General features: G+C 32.0%; 2 protein-coding genes across 11 annotated transcripts in view; one reads left to right on the plus strand and one right to left on the minus strand.

Moving 5' to 3' along the window:
- LOC139527328 (SEC14-like protein 2) lies at positions 1-15,363 on the minus strand. Of its 7 annotated transcripts, none has more exons than XM_071322694.1 (12): positions 15,253-15,363; positions 12,537-12,606; positions 11,182-11,225; positions 10,195-10,348; positions 8,719-8,813; positions 8,223-8,298; positions 6,657-6,737; positions 5,134-5,217; positions 4,169-4,275; positions 2,754-2,896; positions 1,649-1,815; positions 1-470 (listed from the first exon to the last, which is right to left on the minus strand). In XM_071322694.1, the coding sequence occupies exons 1-12, from the start codon at positions 15,346-15,348 to the stop codon at positions 250-252; spliced, it is 1,338 nt and encodes a 445-aa protein (XP_071178795.1). In that variant the 5' UTR covers positions 15,349-15,363; the 3' UTR covers positions 1-249. The 7 variants fall into 7 exon arrangements, with proteins under 7 accessions (XP_071178795.1, XP_071178797.1, XP_071178798.1 ...); XM_071322696.1 differs by lacking the exon at positions 15,253-15,363 and adding an exon at positions 14,084-14,235; XM_071322697.1 differs by lacking the exon at positions 15,253-15,363 and adding an exon at positions 13,185-13,267.
- The window catches only part of LOC139527329 (DNA ligase 1-like), a 23,378-nt gene continuing 16,906 nt past the window's right edge, over positions 14,234-20,705 (plus strand). For 3 of the 4 annotated variants that reach the window (XR_011665326.1, XR_011665325.1, XM_071322700.1), the window contains exon 1: positions 17,083-17,232. The gene's annotated coding sequence lies outside the window, so the exon portion shown is untranslated. Of the gene's footprint in view, positions 14,347-17,082; positions 17,233-20,705 lie in introns of those variants that run through there. The other variant, XM_071322701.1, reaches the window with a different exon arrangement.

A 20,705-nucleotide genomic window follows, 5' to 3' on the forward strand; every position in this document is an offset into this window, starting at 1 on the left:
ATCACCTTATTTATAATTGGATTGATAAGAAAACATGGTTTGAATAATTTGTACATATTATAAATAAAGATTAGTACTTGGTTAGTTTAAATTTTTTGTTTATTTTTTTTTAAATAAATTAAACCATAAAGAAAATCTGAAATGTACTTGAAGGGGAGCATGTCAGCTGTTTAACAGAAAATTTATTGCGAATGGCCAATAACAAATAATATCCTAATAATTTTCTCCAATTTCCCCCTTAGGAACCTTTCACATACCAGTAGACTGTCCGTCTGCTCCCTTTGTCTCAGGGTCACCTTCACCTACATCTAAGGTACTGTCAATACATAAATCTGACTTATCTCCCTTGGCATTGGTTTTATCGTAGGTGTGTGCATTGACCTCCTCTACCTCTGGTTCTAGAACCTCTATTAGATAACTGATGGTTTTACTTCTAATGTAACTGTATGTGTTGTCAAAACGTACCACGTCTACAAAATAAGGTCAAACTATAGCTTAAACTGGTGAAAAAAATATAGTTTTCTCAAAACAAATAAGGATTATAGTTATGACTAAAATTCATAAATAACAAGAATGTGTCCATAGTACACGGATGCCCCACTCGCACTATCATTTAACATGTTCACTGGACCGTGAAATTGGGGTCAATACTTTAATTTGGCATTAAAATTAGAAAGATCATATCATAGTTAACATGTGTACTAAGTTTCAAGTTGATTGGACTTCAACTTCATCAAAAACTATCTTGACCAAAAACTTTAACCTGAGCTCCACACTATCTTCTTCTTTGTTCAGTGGACCATGAAATTTGGGCCAATACTTTAATTTGACATTAAAATTAGAAAGATCATATCATAGGAAACATGTGTACTAAGTTTCAAATTGATTGGACTTCAACTTCATCAAAAAATACCTCGACCAAACACTTTAACCTGAAGCGGGACGAACGAACAGACGAACGAACGGACGAACGGACGAACGGAGGCACAGACCAGAAAACATAATGCCCCTCTACTATCGTAGGTGGGGCATAAAAATCACTTTAAGATTTTGTAATACAATATCAGCTTAGTGTTGCAATAAAATCAAAAGGTGAATATCCAAAATGAATACAAAAACACCGAATGAAGAGAAAGGAGAATATGTCTTTCTCAATACTTTTGAAAAGGGACCCAAGGAAGGTCAGTTATATAGACCCTGAAACACTGTTATCAAAACTGAATTCATACCTTAGGAAACCAGACAATTAAAACAAAAATGTGGTGTACTGTTGAGTAAAGCTATATGTAAGTTGGTTGAGCTTAGCTTGCAGTTAGAGATCATGAATAGACTTTTGACTCCAGCTAATATAATTTTTCTACAGGTACCGTTTTTGGGTACCAAGTCAAGTAAGAAGAAGGTAATCGGTAATTTTTTTTTTTTTTTTCAAATAACACTACTTTTACATTTTCTTATAAGACAAAATCATCAGAAAATGTAAACTTTCCCGTCTAACTACACCGATTAAATGTTTGATTTTACTTATTTTGGTAGCTCTTACTTGAATGAGTACCAGGATGTCCTACCACAGAAAATGTTGAAAAATTATATAATCCGGAGTCAAAAGTCGGTAATATGAAAACGGTCTTTTAGGTGCATCAAAACTTACAAGCCCCAGCTTCTTTAACAGCTACACTACCATCTTCTGGAACAAGATGGCTGTCGACTCTCTCTGAATGGACCACAGGTATCATCTTACCAGCATGCTGTTTCTCATCCTTTGTTTTCTTATACACTCCAAATCCTAAATCATACCCTTCTGTCGTAAACTGCCATCTGGTGTATCAAATAAATATATGATTTCAAGATTGTTATAATGGCTTCATTATTTTAAAATCAGTTATACTTTATTTCATAATTTGATTGCTAAAGGTAGACCCCAAATATCTTTTTTTAAATGTATCAATTTTCCTGGAGCTTGGTTGTGGCTAATGTTAGGAATAAATGATCAATAGTATTCAATTGTCCCTTTTGTATTTTCTCTTGGAGAAAAAGATTGAAACAAAAGACTCAAAATAAACAGAAAATTTCCTATCTGTCAGTGTTCGAGAAGAATGATTTGTTAAATTCATAATCTGGCTAAGATCAACATGAAATTGTCACTAAGCTAAAAGCTGTGTATAACTTTACAGAGAAATAAATAAAGGACAAAAAAAAACTGAACAGTATTATAATAATAAAATAAAATTGAGAATGGAAATGAAGAATGTGTCAAAGAGACAACAACCCGACAAAAGAGGAGATAAAAGACAATTACACACAGGTACATTGATCTTAGACCAGAATATTGATCTCCTTGACATTTTCATATATATACATATTTTAGCCAAAACACGCAAAGCAAGAGTTGTATCCCTTGTTCTGACAAACATCTAGTATAAGTTTAAGTCGAACTATGATTTTTTCAAAATATTTCTCTGGTCCAGGTGACTTTGATATAAGGAGAGTTGACTGTATTATTTTTATTACATTGTAATTGTTCAAAAAGTTAACCTTGGCTTCTTAATGTAATATTATTGTAACCGGAGAGCAGGTATCTACTCTACAAATCCATATCGTCACCACCGGGGATTCGAACCCCGGTCGTCTGCGTGACAGTCAGTACATTAACCCACTGAGCCAAAGAATCGATTCCGTAGCTCAGTTGATTACGACTGGCTTTATATGTTCTACCTGTACTAAGGCGAAGCAACCCCGCTACATTATATTTTTACCTTATACAGCTTCCTGCTGTTTTCACATCAACATCCACCTGTAGAGAAGACCCTCGTTTAACATTAACTGTAGTAAAGTTCTCCATTTCTTCTGAGGCTATCTTTAAATAATATTCCTTAGGTATCTCTCCTCCAAGAGTTATCTGTAAACAAACAAATTTATTAATTCAATTCTCCAAAGTTAGAGATAAAGCATTTATCTTATATAATATTTATAAACTTTTCCTTTTATTTTTCCTTCTGAAGCTACCACCTTGTCTGAGATAGCTTTTTGTAGGTGGAGTAGAGTGAGAACCAGATGATATTATAAGCTACCATCATTGAAATCGTTTAGAAAAATAGTGATGAACTCTTAATCCATGTTCATTCAAACTGGAAGATTATCCCCCTTTGATGAGATTGTAGCAACAACAAAAAACATCTCACCTATTATATATGGATAATCTAAAAGTAATAGAGTAAATTATATAATGTACATATCAGACATGCTGTCATATCTTTGAATACCATCCATACGTGAAGGAAAGTTTCACCTCTGTCTAATAAGTTCTATTTTAAAGAATATTCAAAGGTAGCCCAAGATGGTTTTTTTGTGCTTGGTTGGGTTGATGTCTCGTTGAAGTAATCCCCAAATCTCCTGTTAATTGCATGGCAAGATAAAAAAAAAAGTAAAATGTTAAATCATTCAGCAAGACTCTTTTATATTACTATAAATTTATTATTATTCAATTGATACCAATTTTCGTAAGTTTTGTGGATACGGATGAATCAAGAATTCTTATGCTCAAGAATTTACAAATTTGGGCTTTTTATATATATATGCAGAGATAGGCAAAACAAAAATATCAAATATCAAGGAAAATGCAAGTTTTCCTCAAACCATGAAAATTGATAACCAACAAGAATGTGTCCAAAGTACACGGATGCCCCACTCCCACTATCCTTTTCCATGTTCTATGGACCGTGAAATTGGGTAATTATCTAATTTGACATTAAAATTAGAAAGATCATATCATAAGCAACAAGTGTACTAAGTTTCAAGTTGATTGGACTTCAGCTTCATCAAAAACTACCTTGACCAAAAACTTTAACCTGAAACTCCCACTTTCATTTTCTATGTTCAGTGGACCGTGAAATTGGGGTCAAAAGTCTAATTTGGCTTAAAAATTAGAAAGATCATCTCATAAGCAACAAGTGTACTAAGTTTCAAGTTGATTGGACTTCAGCTTCATCAAAAACTGCCTTGACCAAAAACTTTAACCTGGACGGACGAACGGAACCACAGATGGACGGACGAACGGAGCCACAGACCAGAAAACATAATGCCCCTCTACTATCATAGGTGGGGCATAAAAAAGTAAATGAATCTCTAATTACAATGTAAAACATTCCATTGTATCAATGAGAAAACTGACCTTAGAAGAACATTTAGGATCTCCATCTTTATCAGTCAACGATCCACCCCAGTAAACAGGCAACTGGTCAGCATCTATACACTTTAATAACTCACTTTTGTAGTTAGCTGTAGACAAAAAAATAGGTGAAATATCAATGAGACACCCCAATAAAAAGATTATAAAATCATGATTCAAAATATGACATAAAATGTGCCCTAAGCACTGAAACATGTCAATCTCATTAAATTACTGCAGCAATCCCTAAAGTGTCGATATTACTGCTTTTACATTTTGTGTTTTTTATTGTAACAAGCCTGCATACCAGAGGTGTCCACTTTAGGGATTATATTGTACTGAAGATTTACCAGGAATTGGTTCAATGTCGTTTGTAAAACATGATAAAGTGTAAGAATAATTTTACCTCACCACAAAAGACAACTTTTAAAATATCCGTATCCTTACAGAATGCTAAGTAGTAAATTCTGTATGTATGTGCCTTCCCCAAGTAAGTAGCCTGTAATTCAGTGGTTGTCATTTGTTGCTGTGCCACATATTTTTCTTTGTTCATTTTGTTTGGACATTACTAGGTCTTTAGTTTTCTTGTATGAATTGTTATACATTTGTGATTTCGGAGCCTTTTTTAGCTGACTATAAAGTATGGACTTTGCATATTGTTGAAGGTTGTACAGCAACCTATAGCTGTTAATTTCTGTGTCAGTTTGGCTCTTGTGAAGAGATGTTTCATTGACAATCATACCACATCTTCTTTTTCATATATATATATATAGTTCCATTAAAACTTTCCACTTTTTTTTTTATTTTTAAGCAAAAGTTTAAAATTCTTTTCAGAGTAAATATTTTGCACCAGAAAGTAGATATTGATAAAACTATATGAAAAGCATTATATTATCAAGTACAAAAAATAAAAGTGGTGACCATGATTATGTATCTTTCTTGAGTTTGTAAATGATAATGCTACTTACTGCCAAATATTCTAATCTTGTTAACAGTATCCTCTGAGAGGATTGGTCGTATCAATTTATAAACAACAGGAAAAAATCTTGGCGCTGAAACATAGCCAAAGATACCGTTACCATGACAAAAATAATTTATATAACAGCGAAAATGTTTTAAATCTATGAAAGCCTTTGAAGACAATGTATAGATTTTGATTTTGTTTTTAAAGATACTAGATATCTTTCTATATTACATTAACACAATCACAGTATCTTTTTGATGGGGTTATCAAAATAAACATACAACTATATCAGATATCAACATTAGTAATTAGTCTTATATGGTATAATAATGATAATTGACTTTTTTATATTCATTGATGGGGGTCTCATTGGGGGGTTCTGATCCTGGATCCCGCTTACTGTTTTGTCAGATTCCTGTATCCGGCTTACACTATGTACCTAAGCAATTCTCATTTTTATGTAATTTCCCGTGTCCCGCTAGACGTCATTTCCTGTTTTCCCGGCATAATAATTTGACTTAGACCCCAATGAGACCCAAATTGATGCATGATTTCATTATTGTTGTCTCCTTTAATTGATATTTAGTCAATTTGAGATCCATTACAAGTGTTCTACAGTAAAATATCAATTTTTTTAAATATAAATACAAAATTTGATACAAAATAAATATGATAAAAAAAGCTTTTTCCTAACTTCATTAAACAAAATCACTATGTTGTAATGACATATAAAGCAATGTATAACTAGTATATAAGACCAAGATAGGTCATTTGTGCATAATTTAGTCACTATGATAACAAGTCTTCCTAATAATTGGAAAAAAAGACACTAGCCTAAATATATGTAAAGCAATTTGCAAATGTGTAAAAGATACTGAGCCACAGTGCAAATGTGTAAAAAAATAGCCACAGTGCAAATGTGTGATGATTCTGTATAAAGAAATTGTAGAAACATCTTATAAAATTTATGTTTGTCCATTTCTATAGCTGGTAAAATTGGTAGTTATTGAACTCTTAGCAATTCATTGAAGGTTCTGAATAATTCCATTATTTAAGATCAAATTGACAAATTTTATTATTTTTACTAACAGTAGACAACCCAGAAAAGCTTGTCTGTTCATTTAATTGCTGTTTCAAAATCTAAAAGACTATGGGTAAACTCATTGTTCATACTAAAAAAAGAACGGAATATAACAAGTCATTGGTTGAGTTTTAATTGTTTGGGACCTTTTAAGCCAATCAAAGTGTTTTGTGCACAATTTTGATTCTGATACAGTAAAGTGGTCACACATCATTATACTAGCAATTAAATGCAACTGGTATCTTATTGCCTAATAGGAGCAAACAGGGACACATATTTTTTGTCTCACCATTGATTACAAAGCAAGTCTTGAGGTGTTCTGGGAAATTATCCTCAAATATTAGTAGAAATTGGATCACAGCGTCAATACCTTGAAAAATTTAATACAAAAAAAATTTATTAAGTTAGTCAATTAAAAACAAGCAAAAAGAGCTGTCGTATCTTACCATTTATAATAAAGGCAATCTTCAGTGCTTCTGGATAATTGTCTTCAAACATTTCTAGAAATTTAACCACTGTGTCCATTCCTTGAAAATTGCAATTCAAAATTTAACAATTACAACATAAGCATGATAAAACTAAAGTTGTCAAAAACTGTGAACTATTTTTATCAATATTGTGTTTTCAAACATTGTTAAGTCCTTAATAAAAATTTGTAACCTAGCTTCGTGAGATTTTAGGTTTTACTAGTGATTTCTAGTATGACCCAAAGTCTTCAATCTCCTCATGCATAAAAATCTTGCTGTATCTACTCTACATAAATATGTTTATCTCAAAGAACTACATTTTGATCAGGAATAAGCATTGTGAGTATTACATGGCAATACATAGTCCCCTACCAGTTAAACATTCATTGTAATGGAACGGAATTCTAACTTGATCTATAAATTGTCATGGTGTAAACTACATAAAATTAACAAACAAAACTACCACTCAATTCTTGAAACAATTTATTAAAGAAAAGGACATTTATCTTAATACAAATGCCTTTTACAAATCTTTTAAAAAAAAATAGTTATTTCCCTTTGAACTGAAATCTAGTAATTGATAAGTATTTCATAAACATATTAATTTTAGGGCAGGTTCAAAAATGAGTCATCCCCTTTGAACAGAAATCTAGTAATAAATGAATTCTAGGGAAAGAGCTTTAACTGAACAAGGAGAAAAGCTAAAACAGTGATAATTCAATTGAACTTGACATGTAACTTGTCATGATAAAACAATACACCAAAGAGGGTGGTAAAGGGTTATTTTCGTGGAACGTGATCGCCGTTTTTTATTTCACGTTCAACATGTTTTTACTTTTTTTTTGACGTTCAGTAGTGCAAGACGGGTGCCTCGTTCAACGTGTTCTGCTTATTTAATTTTACGTGCATCCTGATTTTAAAAGTCTAATTTTGAGTGCTCGGTATTTTTCAAATAAAATTCAAACACTAGGCAGGGATCGTCAAGAAATACTTTTTTAAAAGCCGTAAACCAATTATATCATAAATGTGTATACTAAATCGGGAATATCAAGTAAAACAAATAGTTAATATATACAAGAAGGCAGTGACTCAGTCACAAAAGGTTCAAATTAAAGTATTTATTTTCGTGCAACGTTCATTACTGAAATTATTTCACGTTCAACGTGAAATTATGTCTTGTTTCACGTTTTTTTCGTGCAAGCACCCCCCCTTTACCATCCTCACCAAATATCAAATTAATATCTTCAAGCATGAAGAAAAAAAGTCTGGAAAACTGATTTGCAGGACTGAAGGATGGACAGACAGACTGATGTCGGACAGACAGACAGACTGATGTCAGACAGACAGACGGACAAAGTGCAAACTTAAGGTCCCCTCGACTTTGAATGAACACTGTAAAGGATTCTTAGTTCGTTCTGGCTATATATATCATTTTATTAATTTCATGCCTTTTTTTAACTTTCTGGTGCAATATTCAAATTTAATGAAAATTGTGCAGAATAATTGTACCAAATAATCATATCAATTATCATAGCCTTATATTACCAGGTTTCCACAGATGTTTCATGCCAAAGTTTTCAAGGTCATATATTATAATTATCTGGTCAACTCTCTTCCCAAGCTGCAAAATAAAAGAAAGATATGATGTATTATCATTCCTAAAATTAATTCAAGGGAGAGAAAAAAAATTCTACTGGAATGGGGAGTTGTCATTTTTATATTAAAAGTGATTGATAAGTCATGTAAGTGACATCACCTGGTATGCATACCTGCCAACTTTTCAAAATGCCCATGGGGGTTTTGCGTGCAAGATGGCTGTCATAGTCATAAAAAACCTTCAAGGGGGCCTTTAAATACATTTTAATGTTGTTTTTTGGCTTCTTCATACTTTTATAATCTAAAAGACATTGTAAAACTAATTGTTTTGTTTAAAATTGTGGACAAAATTGCTCTTTCAAAATTTCAATTTGGAAGCCTCCATGGGGGAAATCCCCCGCAAATAGTGACAGTTGGCAGGTATGGGTATGTACTATATTTTTACCTTTTTAGTCTGAAGTTTCATAAGCTGCTGCACATATTCAGCATTTTTTATTTCTTTATAGATGACATCTTTCTTCTTAGCTGACCTCAATAATCCTGTTACAATAAACACCAGGTTGTCATTAATAGAAAAAAATATCACATTAGTTTGTATCTTTATATTTTATATTCTAATTTTAAGGTGGTACCTAACACTACAGGGAGATAACTCTGTAAAATCAGCAGAACGTTTTAATGACATTGTGTTCATAAGGTAATATTAAGCTTCTCAATGATCAAAATAAGTGTTTGTCAAACTGCTATATAACCAGTGTAATTTTTCTGATAAAACGGTTGGTTCAATTTTTTAATTTTTTTTATTAAAGGGTCAAAGTAAATACTTTGTCAAAATTTTAAGAAAATTAAACGAGCCAAATTAATTTTAGTTAAAGTGTTAGGTACCACCTTAAGTCAAAACTGGAGGTTAAAAATAATGAAAAACAATAGCTGTAGAGTGGGTGGCGCATATTCGCCATGGACACATTTTGGACGTTTTGCTTTTTTTTCTCTGAAAAATTTGTGTGCATTTGCCCAGTACTTGCCTAAATAGATGGTAAAGGTTGTAATGTTTGAATGGTGGATATTCCTCTTGACCCCATTTCCAAGGTTATACACACATATGTTTTCAACAATTTTTGGCTATTATGTAAGGTTTATATGGCAATCATGCACAGTCTCAAAGAAAATATTTATGAGAAAAATTGTATAGAAATGATCACTCAAGCTTATTCATGTAATTACATACATTCGCTTTGATAATTTACCAGGATAATGAGGATGGTCATATCATACGTTGCCGCAAAAATGTGTCCCCCATGGTCCATGAACAACTTTATTTCCTCTTGAGTTTGCGTTCTTTTACAAAAATAAACCAATGTTTTGAAGATAATTCCTTTATCAAACATTTTTTTCATATAGTAAAATTTTTGAAACCTACATAAAAAGTTCTAAATTTTCGAATGTAGGTCGGATGTTAGTTGAAATGAACAAATTATGCACGAATATGTGTCACTCATTCTATCAAATTTTGTACCAAAGGTTCGATGCCATCATTAAGTGGTTAAGTAGTGGATCTACAGTAATCACTAGCTAGCTATTAACTCTATGTTGTTCTTTTGAAACCTTGCTAGTGAGGTTTTTTTTATGCAAAAAGTAATTTACAAGGGTCAACTGGTTTCCTTCTTTTTTTTATACATGTATATTTTCTGTGTAATTTTGGTCTCTTGTGGAGTGTTGTCTCATTGGCAATCATACCACATCTTCTTTTTTAGATCTAAATGTGATTGGAAATAGAACATTTTGTTTCCTTGTGTTAAGAGCATGCAAATCAACAAGCCATTGTATATCGGTACAATGATCCATCTTTTCTAATTGTCATTAATTTAGCATGTAAAATTTACCTTTTGGTAGTAACAAAATACCTCTTCTTCAATATTACCTTTTGGGTCTATATTTCCGATGGGGTCTATCCAAACTGGGCTTCCATCTTTGTCAAATCCACAATGGCCACCTGGGTAATAATTCTCGATAACATCAGGAGTATTTTGTCTCAATATATTGTCTATATCTTCTTCCTTCCTCCATATCAGGTGCTGTAAAATATTGAAGGGATCATCTCAACAGCAAAATATGGAAAATTATACATTTTGTGGTTGGATAGAAATTTTGGAGGGAACATCTCAAAGAGCAAAATATGGAAAATTGTACATTTTGTGGTTGGATGGAAATATTGGAACACCCCTTTCTGATAATGACTAATTATTTAGAGAAGGTGATAAAGGGTTATTTTTGTGCAACGTGTTTTGCCATTTTTATTTTACGTGCAGCCATGAAAAAGGTGAATTATTCACCATGTTTGTGAAATCGGTAAAAAGATCAACATGTAAAACCTTTTTAATTGTTCTTCATCGTGAAATTTTATTTCACGTTCATCTTTGCAGATACCCCCTTTACGCCCCTCTTTATAAAAGAAGTGGCTGAAGTAAAAATGCTGACCAAAAGACAATGATCTAATGTAAAAGTAATTATTGCAGATACTTTATTATGCTTTTAGCATGTTAAGTCTACTTTACAACGATTTAATTTTACAATTTTCTAACTTACTTGATGCCGGGAAATAAGGAAAGATCCAATTTTACAAATTCCCGATAATTTATATTCCTGTTATTTTTTCCTAGCGAAAGTTGCAAAAATAATTTGGTTTACAGTATTATAAGTACTTTCACCAAGCAAAATTGGGGTCAAGAAGTTTTCGCAAAAACTTGAAAGTAATGGAATATGACAGTTGTTATCCATTTGTTTGATGTGTTTGAATTTTGATTTTGTCATTTGATTAGGGACTTTCCATTTTGAATTTTCCTCACAGTTCAGTATTTTTGTGATTCTATTAAAAAAAAATTAACACACATCAAATTATTTATAATACCTTTCTGAGCATATCTTCTGATTTCTTGAGGTCAAAATTTCTGGCTGAAAATAAAAATTCAGTTTTAAAAGACTTTAAAGAATAAGGTTGTATGTTGTACATAGATATAATCACAAGTAAGACTATATTTTAATGATGAACATGATTAAGATATGAAGATTGGTATTATGGAAAATTATAAACATGATACAAATTAAATTCATGGACCCTTCCATGGATTGAGATTGCAAAAAAAACAAACTGTTATGTTGCAGGTCTTTTTTTCAATTATGAAAGAAGTATAACATAAAAGTTTAAGTTCTATCTAAGAATTTTGAACACCAGCATTATTATAATATAAAATTTTAAGGTCAGAGATTTTTTATATAACTTCCTTTATTAAAATTGGCAGGCAACAATTACAGTCATTATGACATTGTTTTCAAATGATATTTTATGTCCAAATAAAATGCAACATCTTTGAGAGAGTGTGGTCTCCTTGTCATAATGTTACAATTAAACCCAGTACCGTATGGCGGGTTATTTTCGCAATTTTCATTGAAATAGATATAAGAAAAAAATTTGGTGGTTATTATTTTGGCGGATTTAAAGCTTATATCAATAGCTTTGCATGTGCTGTATTAAATTGGCAGAATTTATTTTGGCTATTTTGTTCTATCCATGAAAATAAGCGAAAACTTCCACCCGCGAACATAACCGTGGTACTATTCAACTTAAAACAAATTATAAACTTGAAAAATTCCTTCTTAGTAAAATGTAGTTTCATAAGTAGTATTTAAAAAGATTTGGCCAAATTATTTTTTAAAAGAGGCTAGGAATGTGCTTTGGTTAATGCTGTCAGTTATACATTGTAGATTAGACCATAGATAATTCAGACTTTACAGGGAAGGATCCAGCCATTTGAAAAAGAGGGGTTCCAACCATATGTCCCCATTCAAATGCATTGATCGACCAAAAAAAAGGGGGGTTCCAATCCCCAGACCCCCTGGATCCGCCCCTGCTTTGACATATATATACATCTTATCGCTATTTGTCTGCAATGCAATTACCAGAATAAATCATGGAGAAAGTGTCTTTAATCACAATGCTAAGGTATTGTTATGAGGTCAATAGTTTAAGAGGTGTAAAATCTTGGGTAAAGTGTTGCAGATTCCTTGGTAACTCAGAATTGTAGAAGAACATTTACAATTTCTTTTTAACTTACCACGAAGCCATCGTAAGAGGTAGTGGTCGTCATGCTCAGGTTCTTTTTAACTTACCACGAAGCCATCGTAAGAGGTAGTGGTCGTCATGCTCAGGTTACTTACCACGAAGCCATTGTAAGAGGTAGTGGTCGTCATACTCAGGTTACTTACCCCGAAGCCATCGTAAGAGGTAGTGGTCGTCATGCTCAGGTTCCAGTACGTCTTTCACACTTTCTCTGAACTGTAAAATACAATCAGTATAATCGGCAATGTTAAAATGGTAACCAGTTGTCTGATAACACAAATTAGTCGAGTACATCTTTATGAAATTTCCAACAATACAAATTACAATGTTAATGTTATTTTTACATATACATGTATGTATGATCCATCCAACAACACTATAAATTTTTTTTAGATATTCAATTTCCAGGATGACAAAACAGGATGCTGTTTTTAGAATCATCTAAATAATCAGTAGGTTGAAACATGATGATCACAAAGTCAAAGTACACTATATGTTAAGCACTCTCGAGTTCTGTGGTTATTTCCTTGCAATTCTGTATTTTAAATGAATCAAAATGTATCTGTGTTATATTCTTTGAACTAAGATGATATGCATTAAAGATTTAATGATATAACTCCAAAATCAAAACTTCCAAGTTTTTCATTAACGTTATTTTTGAAATATGCTCAAACTATAATCTGGTAACATTTATCTTATATCTGCAATTAGTTTTTAGCAATGATATTTTAACACAGTGACACACACGATTCATTCAACAATTGTCATAAAAAATGCCATTTCAAACCACTTACGTCAAGCATTAATTGTCAAGAGATAATTAAGTGGGAATATTTAACATATCTGCATTTACTTTTAAACTGAAATATATACTGACATGAGGAAATATTAAATTTAAATCTATATAAGGAAGTAAGGTCAATTAAATAGAAAAATATGTTGCTAAACAATTTTTTTTCAGAAGAAATTGAACTTTCCCCTGTGCTTTTTGAAAAGTTTTAAGGCCTGTCATCCACTAGATGTGTAAAAGATAAATGCATTTTGTGTTTCTGAAAGATAAAATCTTTTGTAGAATTTTCTATGGCATTTTTAGCGCAACTTAAGTTTGTTTTAGTCACCTTACGCTGGTACAAAAACAAAATTCAAAATTCCCATCAAAATCCCCAAAAAGATTTTACCTTTCTGAAACACAAGATGCATTTAACTTTCATATATCTAGCGGATTCCAGGCCTTAAAACTTACCAAACAGCACAGGGAAAAGTTCAATTTCTTCTGAAAAAATTTGTTTAGCAACATTTTTTTTATTTAGCCTTAATATTTCCCTATTTAGGTATTGATTTATCCAAACTGCACAGGTTGGTCTGTACACAAAGTGGTTTTTGTACAAACTTCATACAATGTTATTGTATGGGTCATACAAAAGAAGCAAAATATTGTGTCACAACTGTTTCAGTTTGGTTTTTGAGGTGTAAATACGGCCATATTTTTTTTCAAATTATTATAATGAGATCTTGACTTCATGCAATGATTCATAAATATGCAAAACAACTTGAAAAAATCAAACTGAGCCTATTTTTTTCTAAGGTAAAAACTTTATTAGATGCGGATGTTAAACTATTTTAAGGGGTTTTGTACCAAGGGCAATCATGATCACTTTGACATAAATTTTGCTGTGTGTCAATTTGTAATAACCTTTTGAAGTGCTGTACTTTGCTTTTCACTTAGATCACCCACAAAACCACTCATAATTTCCTGTTATAAAATATAACATTGAACTTTCAACATTGACCTGTTTGTTTTGGTGTAAAGTTGAAAGTGAAAGTAGGTGGCTTGTCTCCCTTTTATATATTAACCAACCAGTGGCTGCGTAACAACAATGTTCGGTGTGAACTTAGATACAAGGACGCCACCATCGTAATTCACTACGATCCTTGGTCTCTGTATTTTGACCACAGGTATTATCATTTTATCTTTAAAACTTAAGATATGAATGTGCATATAATAGAATAGAATAGCATATTTTTATTTCTAAAATTACAGGGCCCATAAACATCACAATGTAAATGTAATAAAATGATAATATTGTGCTTTATATAAAATATCACATCATATTTATTCTCTTTCAAGCCACCTCTACCATGTCTATACTCATTAGTCTATAGTAATAGACCTGTTAATGAGATGTGCTCAGGACTCATGCATGAGGGGATTAATTGGAGGGGGTACCTTCATGACTATTAACGAGGATAAAAATTCTTGCCAAACGTTGTTAACAGTAATTTTTGGTCCACGATAATAAAATTTTCACTTTCTTTTAGCTGTTAAAAAAAATAGACATATTGTCAAAATAGTAAATTTTTTTCCAAAAATAATGGTAACGATTTGAGGACTCTTACAGTAAAACCTTAATCAATTTTACGCTAATGGTAGCCGAAAATGATTGTTTGACGCATGACATTTAAGGGCATTCGTACCCTCATGCATTTTCAGTGATGTTGATCTGTCCATCACATGTATAGCTAAAAATTAAGTGTTTATAAAACATATGAATAAATTTGAACACCTATCCTGTCCACCTCAGAAAGTTTGTTTTACAGCAATAGGTTCTGGAAATGCTAAAGGCCCCAGACGTTCAGAGATTATTAGGACAAAATTTGCACTTTAACTAATAGTAATAGTTATACAATTACTAGTGAAAACAAAATCTTGACTTTGAACAAAGATCATTAATTTTCTATTGAAAATTATTACTATTTCCTTCAACATGTTCAATTGAGGTATACATTTATACCTCAATTGAACATAACATAGTGGCTTCAATTGAACATGTTGAAGGAAATGTTGTTACACAACACACCTACCTTTTGAAATCTGCACCGCTTATCCAGAGAATATGTGCTGCTGGAACACTGTTGAACTATTGACGACATACAGCAATCACTTATCCATTGTGGCATCAGATATTTTAAATTAAAAGAAGTCAGGGGTGCTACTTAAACAAGTGATTCCGTTATCACCTATTTCAGTGATTTTTTGTATTCAGTTATCACCTGTTTAAGTGATTTTGGTGTTTTCTTTAATCTTCAAATGGTAATTTCAGTAATTTTCCATATTTTTACAAACTTTTCCATAATTTTCCTACATACAGTACCTTGAAATCAATTATCCCTTTTATTTTATATCAATTTCACCAGTGCGCTTGGGCAGTAAGTTAGTGGGCTAAAGCTTTTAAAAGTACCCTTGGGAATTGTTCTGTAATCAAATATTCATTCACTACTCATACTATCAGACAAAGGTCAACAATTAAGGTGACCTGATTGGTTTTCTTTAGAATTAGAATGATTTATTTCAAGGTTTATATGTCCTGATCTACAAATTATTCCAGTTTTTGCATATTCAAATAAACTGTAAAAACTGGCAGGCTTATCAAGCACCTGACAATTTCTGCATGTACATCATGTACATAGTTGTTTTTTCATTTGAATTCTGGTCTTTTTATAACCAATAAAAAAAATCATGCCTGTGGGAAAAATATATGCAAAAAATGTTATAAACACTTACATGTATTGAAGTGATTAAATTTTAACTTCTCAAATTACTTGTTTCAGTGCTTTTGAAAAGTCTGTGCAAAAATTTTAAATATTTCACAGCCAAAATCACTCAAAGAAGTGATTTTGAAATCACTTGTTTAAGTACCACCCCTGACTGATTAAAATTAAAATGTAATGTCAAAATTTTCCAGGAACCTTTGTGATGTCCAGATATATAGCAGACAAATAGTGATTTTTGAATACAAAACAATTTTTATGTAACTCACTTCCATGTCTTAGGCATGCATCTTAAAACAAATTAAAAAAAAATAAAATTGAAAAATAGTACACTATATATCCCAATTTCAACAATTTAATGTCTCATTTCAGTGATGTTAGGAATCTAAACGTTATTTGAAAGGCCGTATAATTTACCTGAATTTAGGATAGACTCTAGAATTTTGAAGAGTCGAAATGAGGAATGTGTCAAAGAGACAACAACTGGAACATTTAAGAGCTGATGTATTACACAAAAAATTTTGTATAGTACATGTACATGTATGTCAGGAGCCTGTAATTCAGTGGTTGTCCTTTGTTTATGTGTTACATATTTGTTTTTCGATCATTTTTTTACATAAATAAGGCCGTTAGTTTTCTCGTTTAAATTGTTTTACTTTGTTTTATCGGGGCCTTTTATAGCTGACTATGCAGTATGGGCTTTGCTCATTGTTGAAGGCCGTATGGTGACCTATAGTTGTTAATATCTGTGTCATTTTGGTCTTTTGTGGATAGTTGTCTCATTGGCAATCATACCACATCTTCTTTTTTATATGTATATCTTGAGTGTGTTATTTTTTGTTTAGCCCCATACCAAAAAAGTTCATGTCATATAGTTCTCCAAGTGTCAACAAAAGTCAGTAAAACATACACAAGAACATGTGTTAGGCAACATGTACATGCATAAACCCATCAAACTATTTTACAACCAAATCATTTTTGAAAAGCCATAAAACAAGATAGCATGTTAGTTGTTAACCTTTTTATTCAGCCGTGTATTTCAGGGTCACAGAACTTTAAATTTAATTACCTTTTTCGTAAACAACGCCTTGTCAATATTAATAAACAAATTTAAAATCCATAAATATCCCCAGGATTTAAATCGGTTCTTTGTTCACTGACATACTGGGAGTGAATTTGGACTGAATAGTCTACTGTTATATGTCGTAGAAAAATTCACTTCTTACATGAAGGTGTTAATGTAATCGTTCAAGCTCAAATTTATTTATTAGGAAAAGTTAGCATTATTATTTGGTAAGTTTGACATTTTTTTCCTTTTTGATTTAAATTTGAAGTTTAGATTGGTAAAAAAAAATTTCAATAGGTTATTTTTACCGTTAAATATAGTTAACATATATTCCAGATGAATTCCATTTTAATTGTTTCAAACAGGGCCTTTATAAAGCGAACAATATAATTTTGGCTTTGCTCAATGTTGAAGGCTGTACATTAACCTGTAGCAGTCTTACTCCTTTAAAGCTTGTCATTGGTTTTTGAAGGATGGTGGTTTTATGTAATCATAGCACATCTCCTTTACTGTGGATTCATTTATTTTCGTGGATTGCTGAAAACTTGCATATTCGTGGATATTTGATTTCGTGGTTTTGCCATTTTCTGTATACAAAGCCTATTGAAAATATGATATTCGTTGAACATTTGAATTCGTGGTTCACTTGTACCCACGAAACCCACGAAAATTGGTATCTAACGAATTATAATGAATCCACAGTATTTAAATTTGAGATTCTTATATGTCCAACAAAAAATAGAACTATGCAGCAAAGATCCAGGATATTTGCCCTACATAAGTATGAACATTTCTTTCCCTATGAGAATAATGCAAGACTTTCTATTTGAATGGGTCTAAACATACATGTACATAATGCAGAACTTTATTATAACTAAAAAAAATCTATACTTCAATGGTCATACAAAGGTTTAAGTGTTTCTTTACACCTTCAAAGTTTCCTATACATATAAAGTTCTTCACACTATGAGTGATATATTTTATCTACAAGACGATAAAACTTTCAGAATATTTGCCAATATTGTACATTGAACTGTAATATCAGATTTTTCTGTATGAAGTCAGATTGTATAATTATATAAGGATTAAAAGGCTTATTATTATCTTTCTCCACAAAATACCTGTAAACTGGTACCTTAGTATTATTTATTTTTTATCTTTCTCCATTACAGACATGTAAACTGGTACCTACTTTTTATATCGTATAAAATGCCACAAGATTTTTAATATTGAATTTTTTATCAAATATATTTCCTGACCTGAGCATTGTTGCTAATATAAGTTGTTTGATAATATGTTTTCAGCTTTTGTTACCGTGATAGTAACTATTGAGACCCTATATGTTTTGTATATCAAAGAATTAAATTAACACTTTTAACTTTTATTAAAAATTATGGATTGCTTTGGAATTGATATAAATTTCTATTTTAAATCTCTCACTTAGAGAAGGTCAGGTGCTCACGTACACAGTCATGACAGTATGAGAAATTCATTGGAAAGTTTGTGATTATTTTCAAAGTGTGTAGTTTAGTTTTTTATGTACTTTAGTTTGATCTTCTTACTCCTGCTTACTCCTTATAACTGACCGCCATGGAATAGTACAATATTTCTGAAAGTGGCTTAAACACCAATTTAGTTAGGTCATTTTGAATTGGAACAGTTTTAATTTAGGCTGGGACTAAGACTGGTCATTTTGAATTGGAACAGTTTTAATTTAGGCTGGGACTAAGACTGGTCATTTTGAATTGGAACAGTTTTAATTTAGGCTGGGACTAAGACTGGTCATTTTGAATTGGAACAGTTTTAATTTAGGCTGGGACTAAGACTGGTCATTTTGAATTGGAACAGTTTTAATTTAGGCTGGAACTAAGACTGGTCATTTTGAATTGGAACAGTTTTAATTTAGGCTGGGACTAAGACTGGTCATTTTAAATTGGAACAGTTTTAATTTAGGCTGGGACTAAGACTGGTCATTTTGAATTGGAACAGTTTTAATTTAGGCTGGGACTAAGACTGGTCATTTTGAATTGGAACAGTTTTAATTTAGGCTGGGACTAAGACTGGTCATTTTGAATTGGAACAGTTTTAATTTAGGCTGGGACTAAGACTGGTCATTTTGAATTGGAACAGTTTTAATTTAGGCTGGAACTAAGACTGGTCATTTTGAATTGGAACAGTTTTAATTTAGGCTGGGACTAAGACTGGTCATTTTAAATTGGAACAGTTTTAATTTAGGCTGGGACTAAGACTGGTCATTTTGAATTGGAACAGTTTTAATTTAGGCTGGGACTAAGACTGGTCATTTTGAATTGGAACAGTTTTAATTTAGGCTGGGACTAAGACTGGTCATTTTGAATTGGAACAGTTTTAATTTAGGCTGGAACTAAGACTGGTCATTTTGAATTGGAACAGTTTTAATTTAGGCTGGGACTAAGACTGGTCATTTTAAATTGGAACAGTTTTAATTTAGGCTGGGACTAAGACTGGTCATTTTGAATTGGAACAGTTTTAATTTAGGCTGGGACTAAGACTGGTCATTTTGAATTGGAACAGTTTTAATTTAGGCTGGGACTAAGACTGTTCATTTTAAATTGGAACATTTTTAATTTAGGGTGGGACTAAGACTGGTCATTTTAAATTGGAACAGTTTTAATTTGTCTGGGACTAAGACTGGTCATTTTAAATTGGAACATTTTTGATTTAGGCTGGGACTAAGACTGGTCATTTTAAATTGGAACAGTTTTAATTTAGGCTGGGACTAAGACTGGTCATTTTAAATTGGAACAGTTTTAATTTAGGCTGGGACTAATACTGGTCATTTTAATTTGGAACAGTTTTAATTTAGGCTGGGACTAAGACTGGTCATTTTACATTGGAACAGTTTTAATTTAGGCTGGGACTAAGACTTTGAATAGACTTTGAATAGACTTATTAAGAAGGGATATAATTACGATTCTGTTGTCAAGTCATTAAAGATTGCATATTTTGGCGTTAATATTGAGTCACTGATAAGGTCTTTGCATCGGAACTAAACACATTTATTCTAAAAACAGTTGTTGGCATGACACGGGTTATGTTCTTCTCATATATGTTATGATGGTATGATACTAAACCCCTAACGGGAAGGATTGTGCCTGATGTTCATATGATGAAATCATAATCTTTCAGTCAGTTTAATTGAAGTCTGGAGCTGGCATGTCAGTTAACTGCTAGTAGTCTGTTGTTATTTATGTATTATTGTCATTTTCTTTATTTTCTTTGGTTACATCTTCTGACATCAGACTCGGATTTCTCTTGAACTGAATTTTAATGTGCGTATTGTTATGCGTTTACTTTACTACATTGGTTAGAGGTATAGGGGGAGGGTTGAGATCTCACAAACATGTTTAACCCCGCCGCATTTTTGCGCCTGTCCCAAGTCAGGAGCCTCTGGCCTTTGTTAGTCTTGTATTATTTTAATTTTAGTTTCTTGTGTACAATTTGGAAATTAGTATGGCGTTCATTATCACTGGACTAGTATATATTTGTTTAGGGGCCAGCTGAAGGACGCCTCCGGGTGCGGGAATTTCTCGCTACATTGAAGACCTGTTGGTGACCCTCTGCTGTTGTTTTTTATTTGGTCGGGTTGTTGTCTCTTTGACACATTCCCCATTTCCATTCTCAATTTTATAGTTAAATAAGTTACAGATAGATATTGAAT

The sequence above is a fragment of the Mytilus edulis genome, chromosome 6 (genome assembly GCF_963676685.1).
Source record: "Mytilus edulis chromosome 6, xbMytEdul2.2, whole genome shotgun sequence".
Lineage (NCBI taxonomy): Eukaryota > Metazoa > Mollusca > Bivalvia > Mytilida > Mytilidae > Mytilus > Mytilus edulis.